At 39.0% G+C, this 14,985-nt stretch overlaps 1 protein-coding gene across 7 annotated transcripts in view; it reads left to right on the top strand.

Annotated features, from left to right (window-relative positions):
* The window catches only part of OTUD7A (OTU deubiquitinase 7A), a 146,841-nt gene that overhangs the window by 103,066 nt on the left and 28,790 nt on the right, over positions 1-14,985 (top strand). For all 7 annotated transcript variants that reach the window (XM_055814774.1, XM_055814780.1, XM_055814785.1 and 4 more), the window contains 4 exons: positions 357-575; positions 9,651-9,752; positions 11,261-11,388; positions 12,437-12,549. In XM_055814774.1, the coding sequence (XP_055670749.1) occupies positions 357-575; positions 9,651-9,752; positions 11,261-11,388; positions 12,437-12,549 (562 nt within the window). The remainder of the gene's footprint in view (positions 1-356; positions 576-9,650; positions 9,753-11,260; positions 11,389-12,436; positions 12,550-14,985) is intronic.

Below are 14,985 nucleotides of genomic sequence, written 5' to 3' on the forward strand. Positions count from 1 at the left end.
GATCGTGAGTTCAAAACTTTTAACGGATTATCATCTGTCTGCCAGTAAATGTTTCTTCGGAAACTTCAGAAACGTTAAAACAATTTTTATAGAAATAGTTCTTTCATATCTCGTTACTTTTACTGTTTGTCTGTTTTGCTAGAAGGAGAGTGGAGTTCCTATGATTTGCTGTAGGATCCACAGTAAGAACTAAGTAGTCTTTTACAGTGGGAAGTAACCTAAACAAGGTAACCAGGAGGAAGTGGAATAAATTCCTGAGTGAAAGGAACTGGCATTCACCAGACTTGCTGTTGCCTGGTCTTTTAGGTATTTAGGTAGGTCTTTTAGGCTATAATATCTCTTTGGTTTTTCTACAGAAAAGCGTCTTTCCAGAGGTATTTCTCATGCCAGCTCAGCCATAGTCTCCCTTGCTCGATCACATGTAGCCAACGAGTGCAGCAATGAACAGTTTCCTTTGGAGATGCCCATCTACACATTCCAGCTACCAGACCTTAGCGTGTACAGTGAAGACTTCAGAAGCTTCATTGAACGTGACTTAATTGAGCAGGCGACAATGGTTGCTCTGGAGCAAGCAGGTGGGTAAATATTTCAGATGTCAGCAGCTGGGCAATCTGACATTTTGGTTGACATTTCTAATCATGCTTCATTTCTGGAGCTTGCGCATACTGCATGGGAAATAAATGCCAGACAGTGACAGCAGATACTGTGCTCTTTGCAAAATAACACATACCCTGTTTCTTTTAAAACATTATGGAGAAAACTGTTGAATTTACTTAGTGAAACAAAGACATTGAGTGAGGAAGGAAAGGAGGACTGATGGGGAAGTCACACCATAGAGAAGGATGCGAGTCTGGATGGTTGGAGCAGGGTGGTACTTCCAGTTCTTGTGAGGAAACTACATTGCAATGACTTATGGCTTCTGTTGCAGCTTGAGAAAATAGTTTTTAAATATGTATTTTATGTATTGATTATTCTTGTAATAAGAAACTAATTTTAAAGTAATACTTCATTATGGCCATGGAAAAAAGTAAAAAAAAAAAATAAATCAGATTTAGTAGTAGTTTAAGGTTTTAAGTCAGTTTTGAATGATATGGAGAAATTTATTGAAAAATATTATCTCTGCCTTAGGAAACAGCAAATATATTAATGACCCATGACACGAACACATCTATATGGTGAAATGCCCATCCCTGGTGATATAAGGGAGCTACAAAATCAGGTTTCATGGCTGCCTGTGGAACAGTAGCTAGCCAGTTGGTTTTTTCTATTGATTGCTATACTGGCTTGTGTAATGCTGTGTATTCACCTGAGAATTCGTTCTCAAAACTCAGTGCCTGGTCGTACAGTGTGTTCAGCCTGGTAAACTGCTGCTTGCTACTGATCAGGGCACTGCATCATAGTTTTTAGGTAGGACCTCTGCTAATCTGGTGTCCCACTGGGTATTGACCACGTATAGTCATGTGATTAATTTTTTTTTTGGCTTTGGTATTTGAAAAGCAAGACATGCTTAGATTGTAGCATCAAACAGTAAATACTTAAAAACCAACCAACCAAAAAAAACCCAAACAGTATTCAGAAAGACCACCTTCTGGAAAAAAATAGCAGTATTAAATAATGTAAGAATGCTACCAGGCATCTATGAAGTATGAAAACTGTCACTCACCTACAAAGGAGATAGTTTCTCTAGGAACCAGCTGACACAAGGACGGGGGGTGGGGGGGGGGTGGGGGTGGGTGGGGGGTGGGGCAGGGCAGGGAAAGGATGGCTTTTCCTCTGGCAGCTCTGCCAAACACCCTGAATTCCACAGGGCTATCAGAAAATACCTTGCTATAGTGTCATCATTGACCCACCTGCTTCAGTGGAATTACAGCCTTTAGAGTCAGTTAATGTAAGAGTACAAACTAGAGGATCACAGTGGTTTTCTACCCTTAAAATCATGGAATATGTGATTTTAGATCTGACCTCTTCTAATTTATACAGAGCTGGCTAGCTTTAAGCTTGAAATAGGGCTGCAGAAACCACCAAATCTGCTGCCTCTTAGCAGTCCTCTCTCAAATCTGTCTGAAAATAGAATAAATCATTTATTATTTTTTTCACATTAATTAGGGCAATAACTTGACTCACACTGGAAAAGTCCTTTCCTCCCCAGAGCCTCTTGCATCCTGGAAAGGAGGGTGTATTGACCACACCATACGCTTGTGGTTTGGATCACAGGTATTCTCGTAGCCTGCCTAGATTTAGTTTACTTATATGAGCATTTCATTCAAATAAACTGGAACTTCCTGGGAAACAGTTCTTCACTTCCAGTAAGTTAAACAGATCAAACAGTGAATGTTTAAGAAAATCATGTAAGACTTCATGTAAACTGACCTTTTGTCTCTACTCAAGACATAAAGATATTCAGTTTCCTATTATGTCCTGCCTGTTTTAGACATTTTGTTGTCTGAAACGAAGAGAGTGAATTAATAGGAAAGTCATTTGGCATTAAACATTTTATCTCCTGCCAGCAGGCCCAGTTTGGTTATGGTTTGGTCAGTGACATAAAAAACATTAACAGATAAGGTGCATTCCCTGCAAAGGAGCTAAAATCTATTTCAAACCAAACCCCGTGAAGAGCAGTAGCTTCTGTAACTGAGGTTGGGGGTAGCGTTAAAGGAAAAGAGAGAGGTGTGTCCTTGGGTTTAAGGGCATGAATTTTATGGTTTATGGGGGAGAGAAGAGAAATGTGAATAGGCAAAAGGAAGAGGAACTTTGTAAGGAACACAGAGCAGCTTACTACTCGCAAAGCCAGGACTGGGAGACCAAAATTACTATTAACAGACTGTCGCACATGTTGTCTGAAGTGGCCATATGAGCTGGATGTCTATGAAAGCCTGTAGGGTGTTTATATTCTCTTTTCATATGCTTAGGCACTTGCTACCATTACATCTATATGTGAAAGGATTTCAGGTTGCACCCTACCTGTATAGAAAGTCAGAGCAAATGTTCTGATTTACTCAGAAATGCTGGGTGAGGTTACAAAGGAAAGGCTCAGATAAAGGCAGCATGATTTGCTCGCGCTCTGCTGATGCAGTGTATCCTCTACTCTGTGTGACTGCTTTCTGAATATTTCCCTTAGAGGACAGAATTCACAACATTCTTAAAAGCATTTTGGGGTTTTCTGCATCTTATAAACTCAGCTGTTCATTACTGCCTCAAACGGAATGAGGTCAGCTTGTAAGTAATGTGCAGACGGATCTCTGAGTGTATGTAAACTGTAAAAACCTTCAAGAATATTGTTTTCCTACATTTTTCTTTCTGTGATCAGGTTTGTGTTTTCTGTGAAGCATTTGATACAGCTAAAGGCAAAATAAACTGTCATACTTTGTTAAGCATCCCCGAAACCAAATCCACCAAAATTCTGGAAATGTTTCATTTCAAACTGTTAAAAAATAAGCTCTGTTAAAGGAAAACTGGTGCCTTTTCAGGTTGTAGAAACATTTTCTTATCCCAGAATTTTTAACAGACTTCCACACAGTATATGCAGGGTGCCAGGATATCAACCATAATTACAAGAGAACTGTATTAATTTCCTGAATTCTGGTCTGAGGTGCATGCTTGTGTAATTCAGTTCTAATATGAATGACAAATACTGTATCACAGAGTAGGATGAAATGCAATTATGTCATGGAAAACTGTCTCGGGTGACAAAAGAAACAAATTAAGAAAGCCAGTACCAGTGGATCTGCAGTGACCTGCAGGTAACTGAACTCAGTTATCGGTTATCTGCAGCCGCTTTGGCCTAGCCATATATTTCTGTGCCATCTTATTTTATGATACTTGATCTGCATTCTGGTCAGTAGCTTCTGTGGCAGAGTCGATGTTGCTTATGCATCAGGCTAAAAGAGAAGCATTCACTTAACTGCTCAGTTTTACTTATTTCTATATGCACAGCTCAACATTACATTTCAAGGACATCAGTAAATATGAATAGCCTTGCAGATGCTACTGCAAAGCTGATTTAATCATCTAGACTAAAAGGGAGAGCTCCTACAAGAAGGCCCTTTCTTTGAAGTGCAGAAAATGTATTGGTAAATGTTTTATTTATTCATTTAGTTAAAAAAGTAAGCAGTCACTGAATGATTAATATAAGCCCATGTAGAAAATCTGCTTGTGCAATTTTCTTCACATCAATACTTGCAAGTACACGTTTATTGTATGAAAGGACTAAAACCAAACAAGCAAATCCTCTTAGCTAGTCATGTAAGAAACACATGAATTGTTGAAGTAGCTCTGCTGAAATCTCGAATTCAGGTTCCTGCACATATTGCCAATTGTCTGACTCGTATGCGTGGGCTGAGCAGTCCCTCTTGACTTTAGTCCTGAGCACACCTCAGAGCAGTTCTTGCTCTTGGATTCCAGAGGGGAGTTAGGGTGAACCATTGCTTTTGAGGATATATGGGGTGTCCCGAACTAGACTTGCTGTGGAAGCTGAAAATGGTATTTTGCAACTGGTTTGTCTTGAGGGACAGATGAGAGGTGGATTTCTGGAAATATGATGTGCTAGAGAGGTGAAAGAAAGGCTGGTTTTAGCCTAGTTTCTTAAGGAAACTGAGCTTGTGTCAGCAAGCTGTCTCTTAAGATTGTACCACTGTTTATTTTTTTTAAATTTAACTCTACCAATTTCAAACATATTTGTCACTAAGCTTTTACAGGTTTCATGAAAATAAGGAGCTAGCTTATTTTTAGTATTTCCATAGAATAAAAACGTGCAGCATGAATATTGCTTATGAAACGCTACAGAATCCACATGGGAAAGACTGCCCAACTGCAAATAAATGAAAAGCCATCAGAAACCTCACCCATAGCCGTACATATGACAAGTGCAGGAAACAGGACCTTGAGTCCCACTGTGCACAGATAAACTTGTTTTCCTCAGTGAGATGTCTCCTCTGCCAGTGGTTTTGAGGAGATGCCCTAAGGCTGGTTTACTTGGCTGTGTGAAAGAGTACTGTTAAAAGCACCATGAATTGCTGCGTTAGAAGACAGTCGCACTCAGTCTGAAGTAAAACTGTACAAGCTGTGATGTGACACTTCATCCTTTTTCCCATCTTTAGCCATCCTTCTTTTTCTCTTAATGTGTATTCCATTTATTCTGTAAGAATTCTGACTTACTTTTGCTACGATAAATGCACAGTGGCGTTGCAGGCAAGAAACGGTCTTGGAGGCAGCGATAGCCCATCTGGCTTTGCAGTGACACTTCAGCCACACTCAGTCATACCGAGCTTCCGAGGGAGCTAATCCTTTGTAGCATCTCCTTTTCCCTTGTTTGGAGAGTTATATTAAGTTGCTGTTTGCAAAGTCCTTGTAACTTTTGGGGAGTTAATTCTATCAGAAAAATCCCAAGTCTGCAAAGCCATTTAGTTTCTTAGTAGCTTAAACAAGAAAAAAGAAAATATGGACTGGAGAAAATGAAGAGGGAGCAAAGGATTTGTGCAGTATCTACAGAGGTTCTTAGGTATTATGTAACCTCATGTTTGTTTTGAATTTGGTCAGTTTGTATGTGTACCACTGACCTTCTGCGTGTTTGGGCAGTGAATACTTTATAGTGGACCTTACCAAACTGGAGGGCAGCTCTGTGTGAGCATCTTTATGGGATAGTCATAACCTAGAATAATTTCAGTGGTATGTTTTAATCCTCTTGTTTATACTGTATGCTATTGTATCTTCTGTAGTACCAGTGCATAAGGCATTGGGGCTGGTATCAAAAGCCAAGCCTGGCCCCTGTGAATACTTGAAATGTGTTCTCTGTTCTCTGCTGCCTTCTGTTTGAGCCGTTCAGGTCATATAACCATCTAGAATCTTCTTTGGCAATTTCCTCCCATAAATCCTGCAGCAAGAAACAATACACTTGTGGCTTATAATACCGTATGAGGCTTATGAAAGTAACACTTAACCTTTCTAGTGTCCATTAATAATGGACTTTCTCTGAGATTCAGTTTACCTTCTTTGCATGGAATACAAGTCTATATCTGGTTCTGTATCAGAATGTTTGATTCTTGATGAGCCCTGCAAATAAGGGGATGGGGGAGCCAATATCTGCTTTGTCTTAGGTGAAGCCTGATACAGGCTGTGTAGCGCAGGACTGGGATGATGGCAGAATACAGGCAGAGTTGGCTGTCTTCAGCCACGGAGGGTACTAGAGTCTGTTAACATTTCTTTGGGGTTTGCACCTGAAATCTTAAGTATCATGCAAAGGAAGGGCAGTATTGTGTGCTCGTGTCTACCTCTCAGGTTGTATGTTGCTAGATCATAAACCTGGATAGGGCTTTTAGTCATATCTAAAAATAATGTCCTGGTTTCAGCTGGGATAGAGTTAAGTTTCTTCCTACTAGCTGGTGCAGTGCTCTGTTTTGGAATTAGAATGATAATAATGTTGATAACACACTGATGGTTTAGTTGTTGCTGAGCAGCGTTTATGCTAAGTGAAGGACTTCTCAGCTTCTCAGGCCCTGCCAGCAAGAGGGCTGGAGGGGCACAAGACACTGGGAGGGGGCACAGCCAGGGCAGCTGACCCGAACTGGCCAAAGGGCTGTTCCATACCGTAGAACGTCACCTCAGTATATAAACTGGGGGGGCTGGCTGGGGGCTGCTGCTGGGAACAGGCTGGGCTTTGGGTGGTTGGTGGCAAGCAGTTGTTTTTCATTTGCATTGCTTGTTTTCCTTGGGGTTTATTTATCTCTTTTTTTGTTATTTTCTATCTATTATCATCATCATTATTATTATTATTATTATCACCATCATCATCATTATTATCGTTATTATACTTTATTTCCGTTATTAACCTGTCTTTGGCTGAGCCCATGAGTTTTCTAGTTTTCTCACTGTCACCCTTCCGAATCTCTCCCCTGTCCCACTGAGGCAGGGGAGGGGAGCAAGTGAGTGGCTGTGTGGTGCTTAGCTGCTGGCGGGGGTTAAACCATGTCACCTGAACAGGACTTCAAATCTTGATCTAAAATTAAGGTTAAGGTTCAATGTACTAGAACATGGCTATATTCTCACAGTATTTTTGCTGTATAACAACAGTTCCATTTCTTGATTTTTTTTTAAAGATTAAATAGATTTTGTGAGCAAAAGAAAAAAAAAAAAGCAGCAAGATCAAGTAGGAGACCAACAGAGAGAGGGAGAGTGAGACGTGGGTCTGGTTTGTCCATAAATATTGTCTCATCAAAGCAGACAGAAATAAGCCTGAGACAGAACTGTTCCCAGTTTTCATTCAAGCTCCTCTTTCTGTTGTTTCCCTGAAGAAATCCACTATATCACTAGATATAAAAAATGAAAATGTGCCACTTTTTTTATTACAATCCAATGCCTTTCTGCTAATTTTTTTAGTCAGCCATAAGCTTTGTGACGTTAACCAAGCCCACAAACTTTTTTTGCATAATCTACTTGAAAGCAGATCACTTTTTTTATAGAAACCTCCTGTTATTCAAAAGATTTGTAAACACCAGACATCGACATTTATTACCAATAGCTGCTAGTTAATCTGCAAAGCAGTACCACTCACTAATCCTTTAAGTCCTAAGGTCTGTCTGTTTTGGGTCTTGTAACTGTGCTTTAGGTAGCACCGTGGTGTAACTGATGACCGAATATGATACCACCAAAACATTCTGCAAAAAACAGGTGGCGAGTTGTTATTTCACAGCCCACAGGCACAGGAGTTGCTAAAAATGATTACTTGTTATTTCAGATTTCTTTCCCAAAGGCTGTCCCATAGTGCTTTAAATTAAACTTCTTTAATGCATATTTAATTTAGAACTCAATAAGCCTAGTCTGAGACATTGGACATGTACAAAGTAGCTGCCAAAATCTTATGAGGATTACCAGATGTGGTTAGTTATTGATCTGCTGTGCATCTTTACCTTTACAGTATAGTAACTCTCAACCCATACTGACTAACTGAAATGTAGTTACATGAGTTCTTGATCAAGATAGTTCTTGGTACCTGGAACAAGTAATTCGGGGCACACATTAAAATATTATTATACTGGGGTTTTGCACAATATGTATTACCTGTTGTTACAAATAACCTTTACTATAATTTCATAATGAAAACACAGAATCCTAGAATTATTTAGGTTGGAAAAGACCTTTAAGATCATCAGGTCCAACCATTATCCCAGGACGGCCAAGTCCACCACTAAATCTGTCCCTAAGCACCACAGCTACATGTTTTTTAAACATCTCCAGGGATGGTGATCCCACCACTTCCCTGGGCAGCTTGTGCCAGTGCTTCAGCTTTACCACCCTTTCAGTGAAGAAACTTTTCCTAATATCCAATCTAAACCTCCCCTGGCATAACTTGAGGTCGTTTCCTCTTGTCCTGTTGCTTGTTACCTGGGAGAAGAGACCAACACCCCCACACCCCCACCTACAGCCGCCTGTCAAGCAGTTGTAGAGAACAATAAGGTCCCCCAAACATATCAATGGAGAAAAGTTTTTTCATTGCTTGAATTTTTTTATGTTTTGGGGGTTTAACCTTAAATGCAAGGCTGGCTGTACAAATATAGAGATGTGTTGTGGCTCCTCTCTGGCTTGCAAGTAAAGGAGTCAGGGAAGAAGTCTGCAGAAGGGGACAAACAAATGGAGCCATCGCAAGCTGCCTATTGCATTATTCATTCAATTATTCAATTGTGCATTACCCACAGACTTTCCAAAAGTCTTGGGAAATATACCAGCTCCACTCATCATTCTTAATCATCTGCTCTTCCATGTCCCCAAACATGTTATACAATTAGTCACGTTCTCTTTCTTTATATTAGAAATATTCACGTGACCATTTAACCAAGAACACTCCAAAAAGCTACCACATGGCAACCTGTGCGCCAGGAGTTTTGTACTTCCAGTGTTGACTTTGGCACTGATACTCTTCATGACTTTATTTGCTTCATCTAGGTACATCAAATATCGGTCCTCTTGTCGGTGTTTTTCATATTCCATCTGTTTCGTAACCTGTAAAACATGCTTCATGTAGCAGTGATGAATAAGTGGTTCTCTAAATGTCCTCAAAGAGAGAAGCCACATGCTATCTTACACCTTGGGCTATGCATTTGGTCTCAATTTAATTCTCTGGTAGATCAGTTGTTGTTTTTAGTAGGTCTAATAATAAGTAACACTATGGTAAATGAGAGGAGACTCAGCTGTCGAATCAATCCATCTGATTGAAACAATATTATTTAATAAACTTACCTGACAGAAACATATCCTGATTAACATGTACATACTACTTTTGTCTTTTGCGTTGTTATTGCTGTAACATAATCTGTCACCTGTGTATGGGAGGCCAATGTCAATTATGTTTGGGAACTGATAGCAGGACTCATAACGGTATTTAGGCCACGTAATCCTTGGAAATCCATACCTGAATGCAGCATATGAGAGCAGAAGATCAAAACCAATTAAAGGTGCTCTTATCTTATTCCAAATACATGTAGGGAATAGTTTATCTGCCTCTTCTTTCTAGTCTTTTCAGTTTTCACTTTTGACATTACATTTATTTGGCAGAAAGGATGTTTATGATTAACCTTAAACATTGCACATCACTGTATGCCTGTACACAGTGTGCTGTTTTAGTTTCCATTCCACCATTTTAACAGATTCTTTCTTTTCAGGACGATTAAATTGGTGGTCCACAGTGTGTACAAGCTGCAAACGTCTTCTTCCCTTGGCTACAACGGGTGATGGAAACTGCCTCTTGCATGCTGCGTCTCTAGGTAAGGGAGAGTCTGTGCATGCAACCTTCTGCCAAAAATGTTTACCACTTTTCTCTGTCCCCAGCAAAAGCTCAGAAACACATCAGATGCAAAGACTTTCATTAAAAGTCTGATTCTGGAGCAATATGTTCTTCAAATTTCACTTAAGTATTGTTTGCTTTAGGCATGCTGGAGGGTGGAAGGTGAGAGTTTTATCAGGTTAAAAAGTAGTGTAATTGCAACAGTATATATCATAAACACCGGTGATTTGCATTTTCCTTACAGAGCCCGACCTAACAGCTCTGGAACAGGCAAATTCCAGGGGCTTCTGCAGGATTGGCCTCATTGTGGGCAAGAAATTGCATTCATTTTCTGGGTTTTGTTGAACAGTTCTCTTGCTATCTTCAAGAATGCAATATCTGTTATCTTTGTTGGCTCCTTGTAAAGTTTAAGTATATGGGAAACAGCATCTGGGGTGAATTAAAATAATTTCCAATCGATTAATGAATCATTAATACAGAATTTTTGAAGCCTTTCTTCAAATCAAATAAACAGAAGCCTGTGAAGCTGAAAATCTTTGATATGCCTTGTATATCCTAACCTATTATGAGGAAACATTTTTTGTTCCAGTTGCTAAAATCCTTCACCAACAGAACTCCAAAAGGTGACTTTTTAAAAAACAGAGATTTTTAGTATTTTGAAGAGATTCTTTTTGAAATAAGTCGTAAAAGAGCTTTTGCTGTTTCCAAGGATCCTTTTATCTTTGTCTGCTTCATTTTTAATTAGGAGGAATTGTATATTATTTGCAGCAAATATTTGGAGTATTTTGACTTGCAAAGTCTTTAATAAACATATTTAATGCCAGCATCTGACAGTACAGTAGCTGAAATGTGGCTGTCTATGGGCATGTGTCTTGGTGAGAGCTCTGCTCTCTTATGTTGTGCGTTACTATTCTCAACTACATGAAGACATTTTATTATCTTAAAATGAGCTTGAAAGCCTGTGGCTGGTGGTATTTTTAGACTTCCAGTCATCTCGAATGCTCGTCTCTTTATTTGGATGTTGAAGCTAAAGGAAATTTACCATCATGCTGTGTAAGAGTTGGAGCCTTTGGGTGTTGGCATCATCTGTGATTCACAGAAGTGCCTGCAGTTGTCATTAGCATTCTTGTGGCTGCAAGCTCTGTTGGCAGCTACAGCTAAAACCAACCTGTGCACTGAATATTCTGTTGCTTGCAGCAAAGTTGAAGTTGCCTGCAAGCAAACTCTGCAACAGCTCAAATCCTTAGTCATTCCTTAATCAAAGTTTAAACTTTGTTAGAGTTCCCTCTTGTTCATTAGCTTATCTGTATTGACTGTTTCTTTAGGAAACCTTAAAAATGATGAGTCAATTATTTGCCAAAGAGAATCTTAAATCATGTATAAGCTATGCTTCTTTTGCTAATAGAGCAACGTTATTTGTATTAGTAGTTACTATTTGTATTTCACAGCTGCTTCTTTAAAACTGAATGTTGTCCTGTGCTACTTTAGGAATGTGGGGATTTCATGACCGGGACCTTGTTTTACGTAAAGCACTCTACACTATGATGAGGAGCGGAGCTGAAAGGGAAGCACTGAAAAGAAGATGGAGATGGCAACAGACCCAGCAGAATAAGGAGGTCTGTATGCCTGAAGACAGTCTTCTTAAAAAAAGTATTCTTCTGGACTTTGGTGAAAGTTGTAATTGCTATCGAATTCCTTGTGCTTCCCATGCAAAATGGGAAAGATACTTGTATTTAGAAGTTTCATATCAGAATGCAGTTGTGTTGTAGCTTTGTGAGCATAAATGTGCACAGTTTTGTGCCTATAAAGGTCTAAGATGAGTTTGGAACCTGTAGAAAAGTTGGGACTGCAAAATTAAATGTATCATTTAGCTATCACAAGCATTATAAAATGAGTGGATGAAATGCACAAAAGAAAGAAAACCCCATTTAGGAAAGATTCCCCAAAATGGTGAGTTAGGATTCTTAGAGCTGTGACCAAATAGGGTGGATGTTTCCTAAATAAATCACCTGTAGATTTGGTTTGACTGTTGATCTGAAGATGTCTGCGCCCAAACAGTGGCTAGAAAAGCCAGTTTCAGGAGTAATCCTCAACGCAATTAAGTGAACATGCTTAAATGGTTGTGACTTCTGTAATCTGCTTTTTGTTGGCAGCAGTCAGTGACAGTATGGCTGAGCTGTGACTGGCTCAGCTACTTCAGGCTACCTGAAAATACAGGGGCACAGAAGCACTTACATACCCGTTCTGCTCTTGAACAGAGGGAGAAAGCATCACCTGTCTACCAGGGAGGGCATTCATAGTAGTTCCAGTATTGGGGAAGACAGCAAACCTCCAGAAATGGGCAGTAAAGCATGCTGACTGTGGTTGCAAGGAATTCATATGGGTATGACTAACTGGAGCTCCAGTAGTGGAGCACTGTGTTAGTAGCAGCAGGCCCACATCTAGAAATGTAATCCAATTAGCAGTGAGTGGTTTAGGTCTTTTTTTTAGTAAGCTAATATTCTTTGACCTGAATAGAAATGTTGAACCATTAATGATCCAAGATATTAATCTGTATCATGTATGAATCTCAAAATAAGTTAGGCATAAATACTGCTACAGAACTCTGCTTACATTTCATTTTTAACCAGCATCATGATAAAGGTGTTTCATTCTCTCCCATAGTCAGGTTTAGTGTATACAGAGGAAGAGTGGGAACGGGAGTGGAATGAACTGCTTAAACTGGCATCGAGTGAGCCGCGAACGCATTTCAGCAAAAACGGAGGCACTGGTGGAGGGTAAGTTTAGAGTATGGCAAAATCTGTCCCTTTTTGTTCTCAGTAGGAAAACGATACAGTACAAATGAATGATGATGTTTATAGGACCATCAAACTGCCTTTTCAACTGTTGTGATCTCTTTGCATGGTACAATACGAGTGTCTAAACATCCCATTATAATATTTAGCATTTCCTTGTACAGTTACCAGACTAACTTGAGGTTACTTTGCATCCAAGAGTCAGGATTCCATTAATCCTCATTTCTTGGTTTCTGGAACAAGTGTGTTGGCAGTGGCATTTAGCTTCAAGGAGATGAAGTGCCTCGTCTCACTGAAGATCCATGGCTTTTTGATTGAGGAAGACTTAGCAGAAAGATAGCTGCTGCTCAGATATTTTCACAAAAACACAGAATGACAGGGAAACATCACATCTTCTAATAGCATTCAGAATAAAGTAGTTTGTGCCCAGATATCACTTTTACTGTGCTTTAGCACAGCTTTAATGCTGTCTTCTCATATTCATACATTTATTTCAGCCTTTTTTTGCTTTGTAGTTCAAACAGGGAGTATTCAGAGAGATCTTTTTTGAGAGCAAGTCACCCAAGTTACTCTTCACATTTTCTACTTTTCAAATGCTGTTAACCCTAAACATGGCGGGGGGGGGGGGGGGGGGGGGAGCGGAAGTACTATTTTTGGCTAAAGATTAAATATTTGGATGCAGTGTCTTAAAACAGAAAGTAGAATACAGAGTTATAGTTTGTAGGCTCTTGAAACCCTTCTGAAATATCAATATGCTACTTCATTCTTTGAACAACTTTAAAAAACTTTCACTAAAAATCATGATAATTAATACTGCACTGATAGGAACAGTTGTCCTTTCTTTGGCTAGTCAAGCTTTTATTAAACCCATGTAACAAATAGTGCTCTCAAGTGCAAGAATTATTTAAGGATTGCAGGGGCTTTTATTTTGAATTAAACTGATCTATTGTCATCCTAGTAAGGTTTTATGTTGCTGGAAGGTTCTGTACAGGGTATGTCTGTATTTCTAAGAACCACATCAGATTATTTTCGTACCTAATTTCATATCTGTTTATCTGGATGGATTCCATAAGAGCATGGCTGATTGCAGCTGCTTTGATTACACTCTGCAAAGTTGCAGCGTTTGCCTGTTACTACCCAGTGCTAACAGGCAAGCAAGGAAAGTGTGCTTTCTTGATGACCAGCTTAGTATGTGTGTTTAATCTTTGTGTAACACTCAGTTGGTAGCATTTTAGTCAACTAGCTGCTTATAAACAGTACCAGAATATTTGATGGCCATAGGGGAAAATCCCAGTACTGTCTGCTTTATTCCCAGATGCATTTGGTTTAGGTGTTTAGAAGCTATAAGAAAAGATGGATAGAAACGTATTTGTGAAAAAGTTTGAGATGAAATACTATCTACAACATTTAAATACCCCTGATCTACGTACAGAAACTGCTTTAAGTAGTTGCTATAGTAAACCATCCCTCACTTTCAGTTCACCTGTTCCCAAAGTATAGGATTATTGATCAACCCTAAGAACACAGAAGCTTTAGGTTTTGTGTCAAGTGTTTATCACTAAAAATATGTAGTGTTTGTTTACTCAGTGTGTGTTTTCTCTAGCTGCTGTTTCCCCTGGAGAAAATTGACAAAATTATAAGTGAATAAGTAAACTGACAAAATAAGGTATACAACACGATGAGAGTAATAAAATTTGTAGATGGTGTTCTCTGGGCTTTGAAAGACTATCATATTTTCCTTTTAACCCTATGATGCCAAGGACAGTAATACAGGAGGACATTGTTTAGAAAATTGTCAATCATAATGCATCTCATTTTCTTCTATTTTGAGGCTAAAAAAGAAATAGATTTGTTTTCATTTTAATCTCTAGTGTTTCTCATGTTTGTAGATATTTTCCTGTCGATACGCTTCAGTCTTCTAATGCAGTCCAATTCACATTTCTATTAGATTTGGCCATTCACCACCAGTTCCCTCTGGCCTTGTTCCGTCTGTTTCATTCTGTATGTTTCATGTACTGTGTAGTTTCAGTATCTACCCATCAGAGACGTCCTTAAATGTTGCATTTGCCATCACCCAACCATCTCTGCCTTTAGTTCCCAGATACTTAAACATGACATATCACTGTCACATAAAGAATTAAATTAAATAATTTTTAATGTTCTCATCATAGTTTGCATTTATTTTTTTGCAAATCAAAATAAAATAAGGATAACTAGAACACAGTTAATTTTCCCTTTCAAATACTGAAAGAGGAATCAGGCAAGAAATGTGGCCTGTTTAAGATGTGAATATGTATTTCTCTACAATCATTCCAAAGACACAATGATTGTGACAAAATGAATAATTTTCTCAGTTTAATGTACCCATGTTAAAAATAGAGCCCTTGAGAAGGAAAAGGAATATCAGAATAGTATTTT

This window comes from Falco peregrinus, chromosome 1 (genome assembly GCF_023634155.1).
Source record: "Falco peregrinus isolate bFalPer1 chromosome 1, bFalPer1.pri, whole genome shotgun sequence".
NCBI lineage: Eukaryota > Metazoa > Chordata > Aves > Falconiformes > Falconidae > Falco > Falco peregrinus.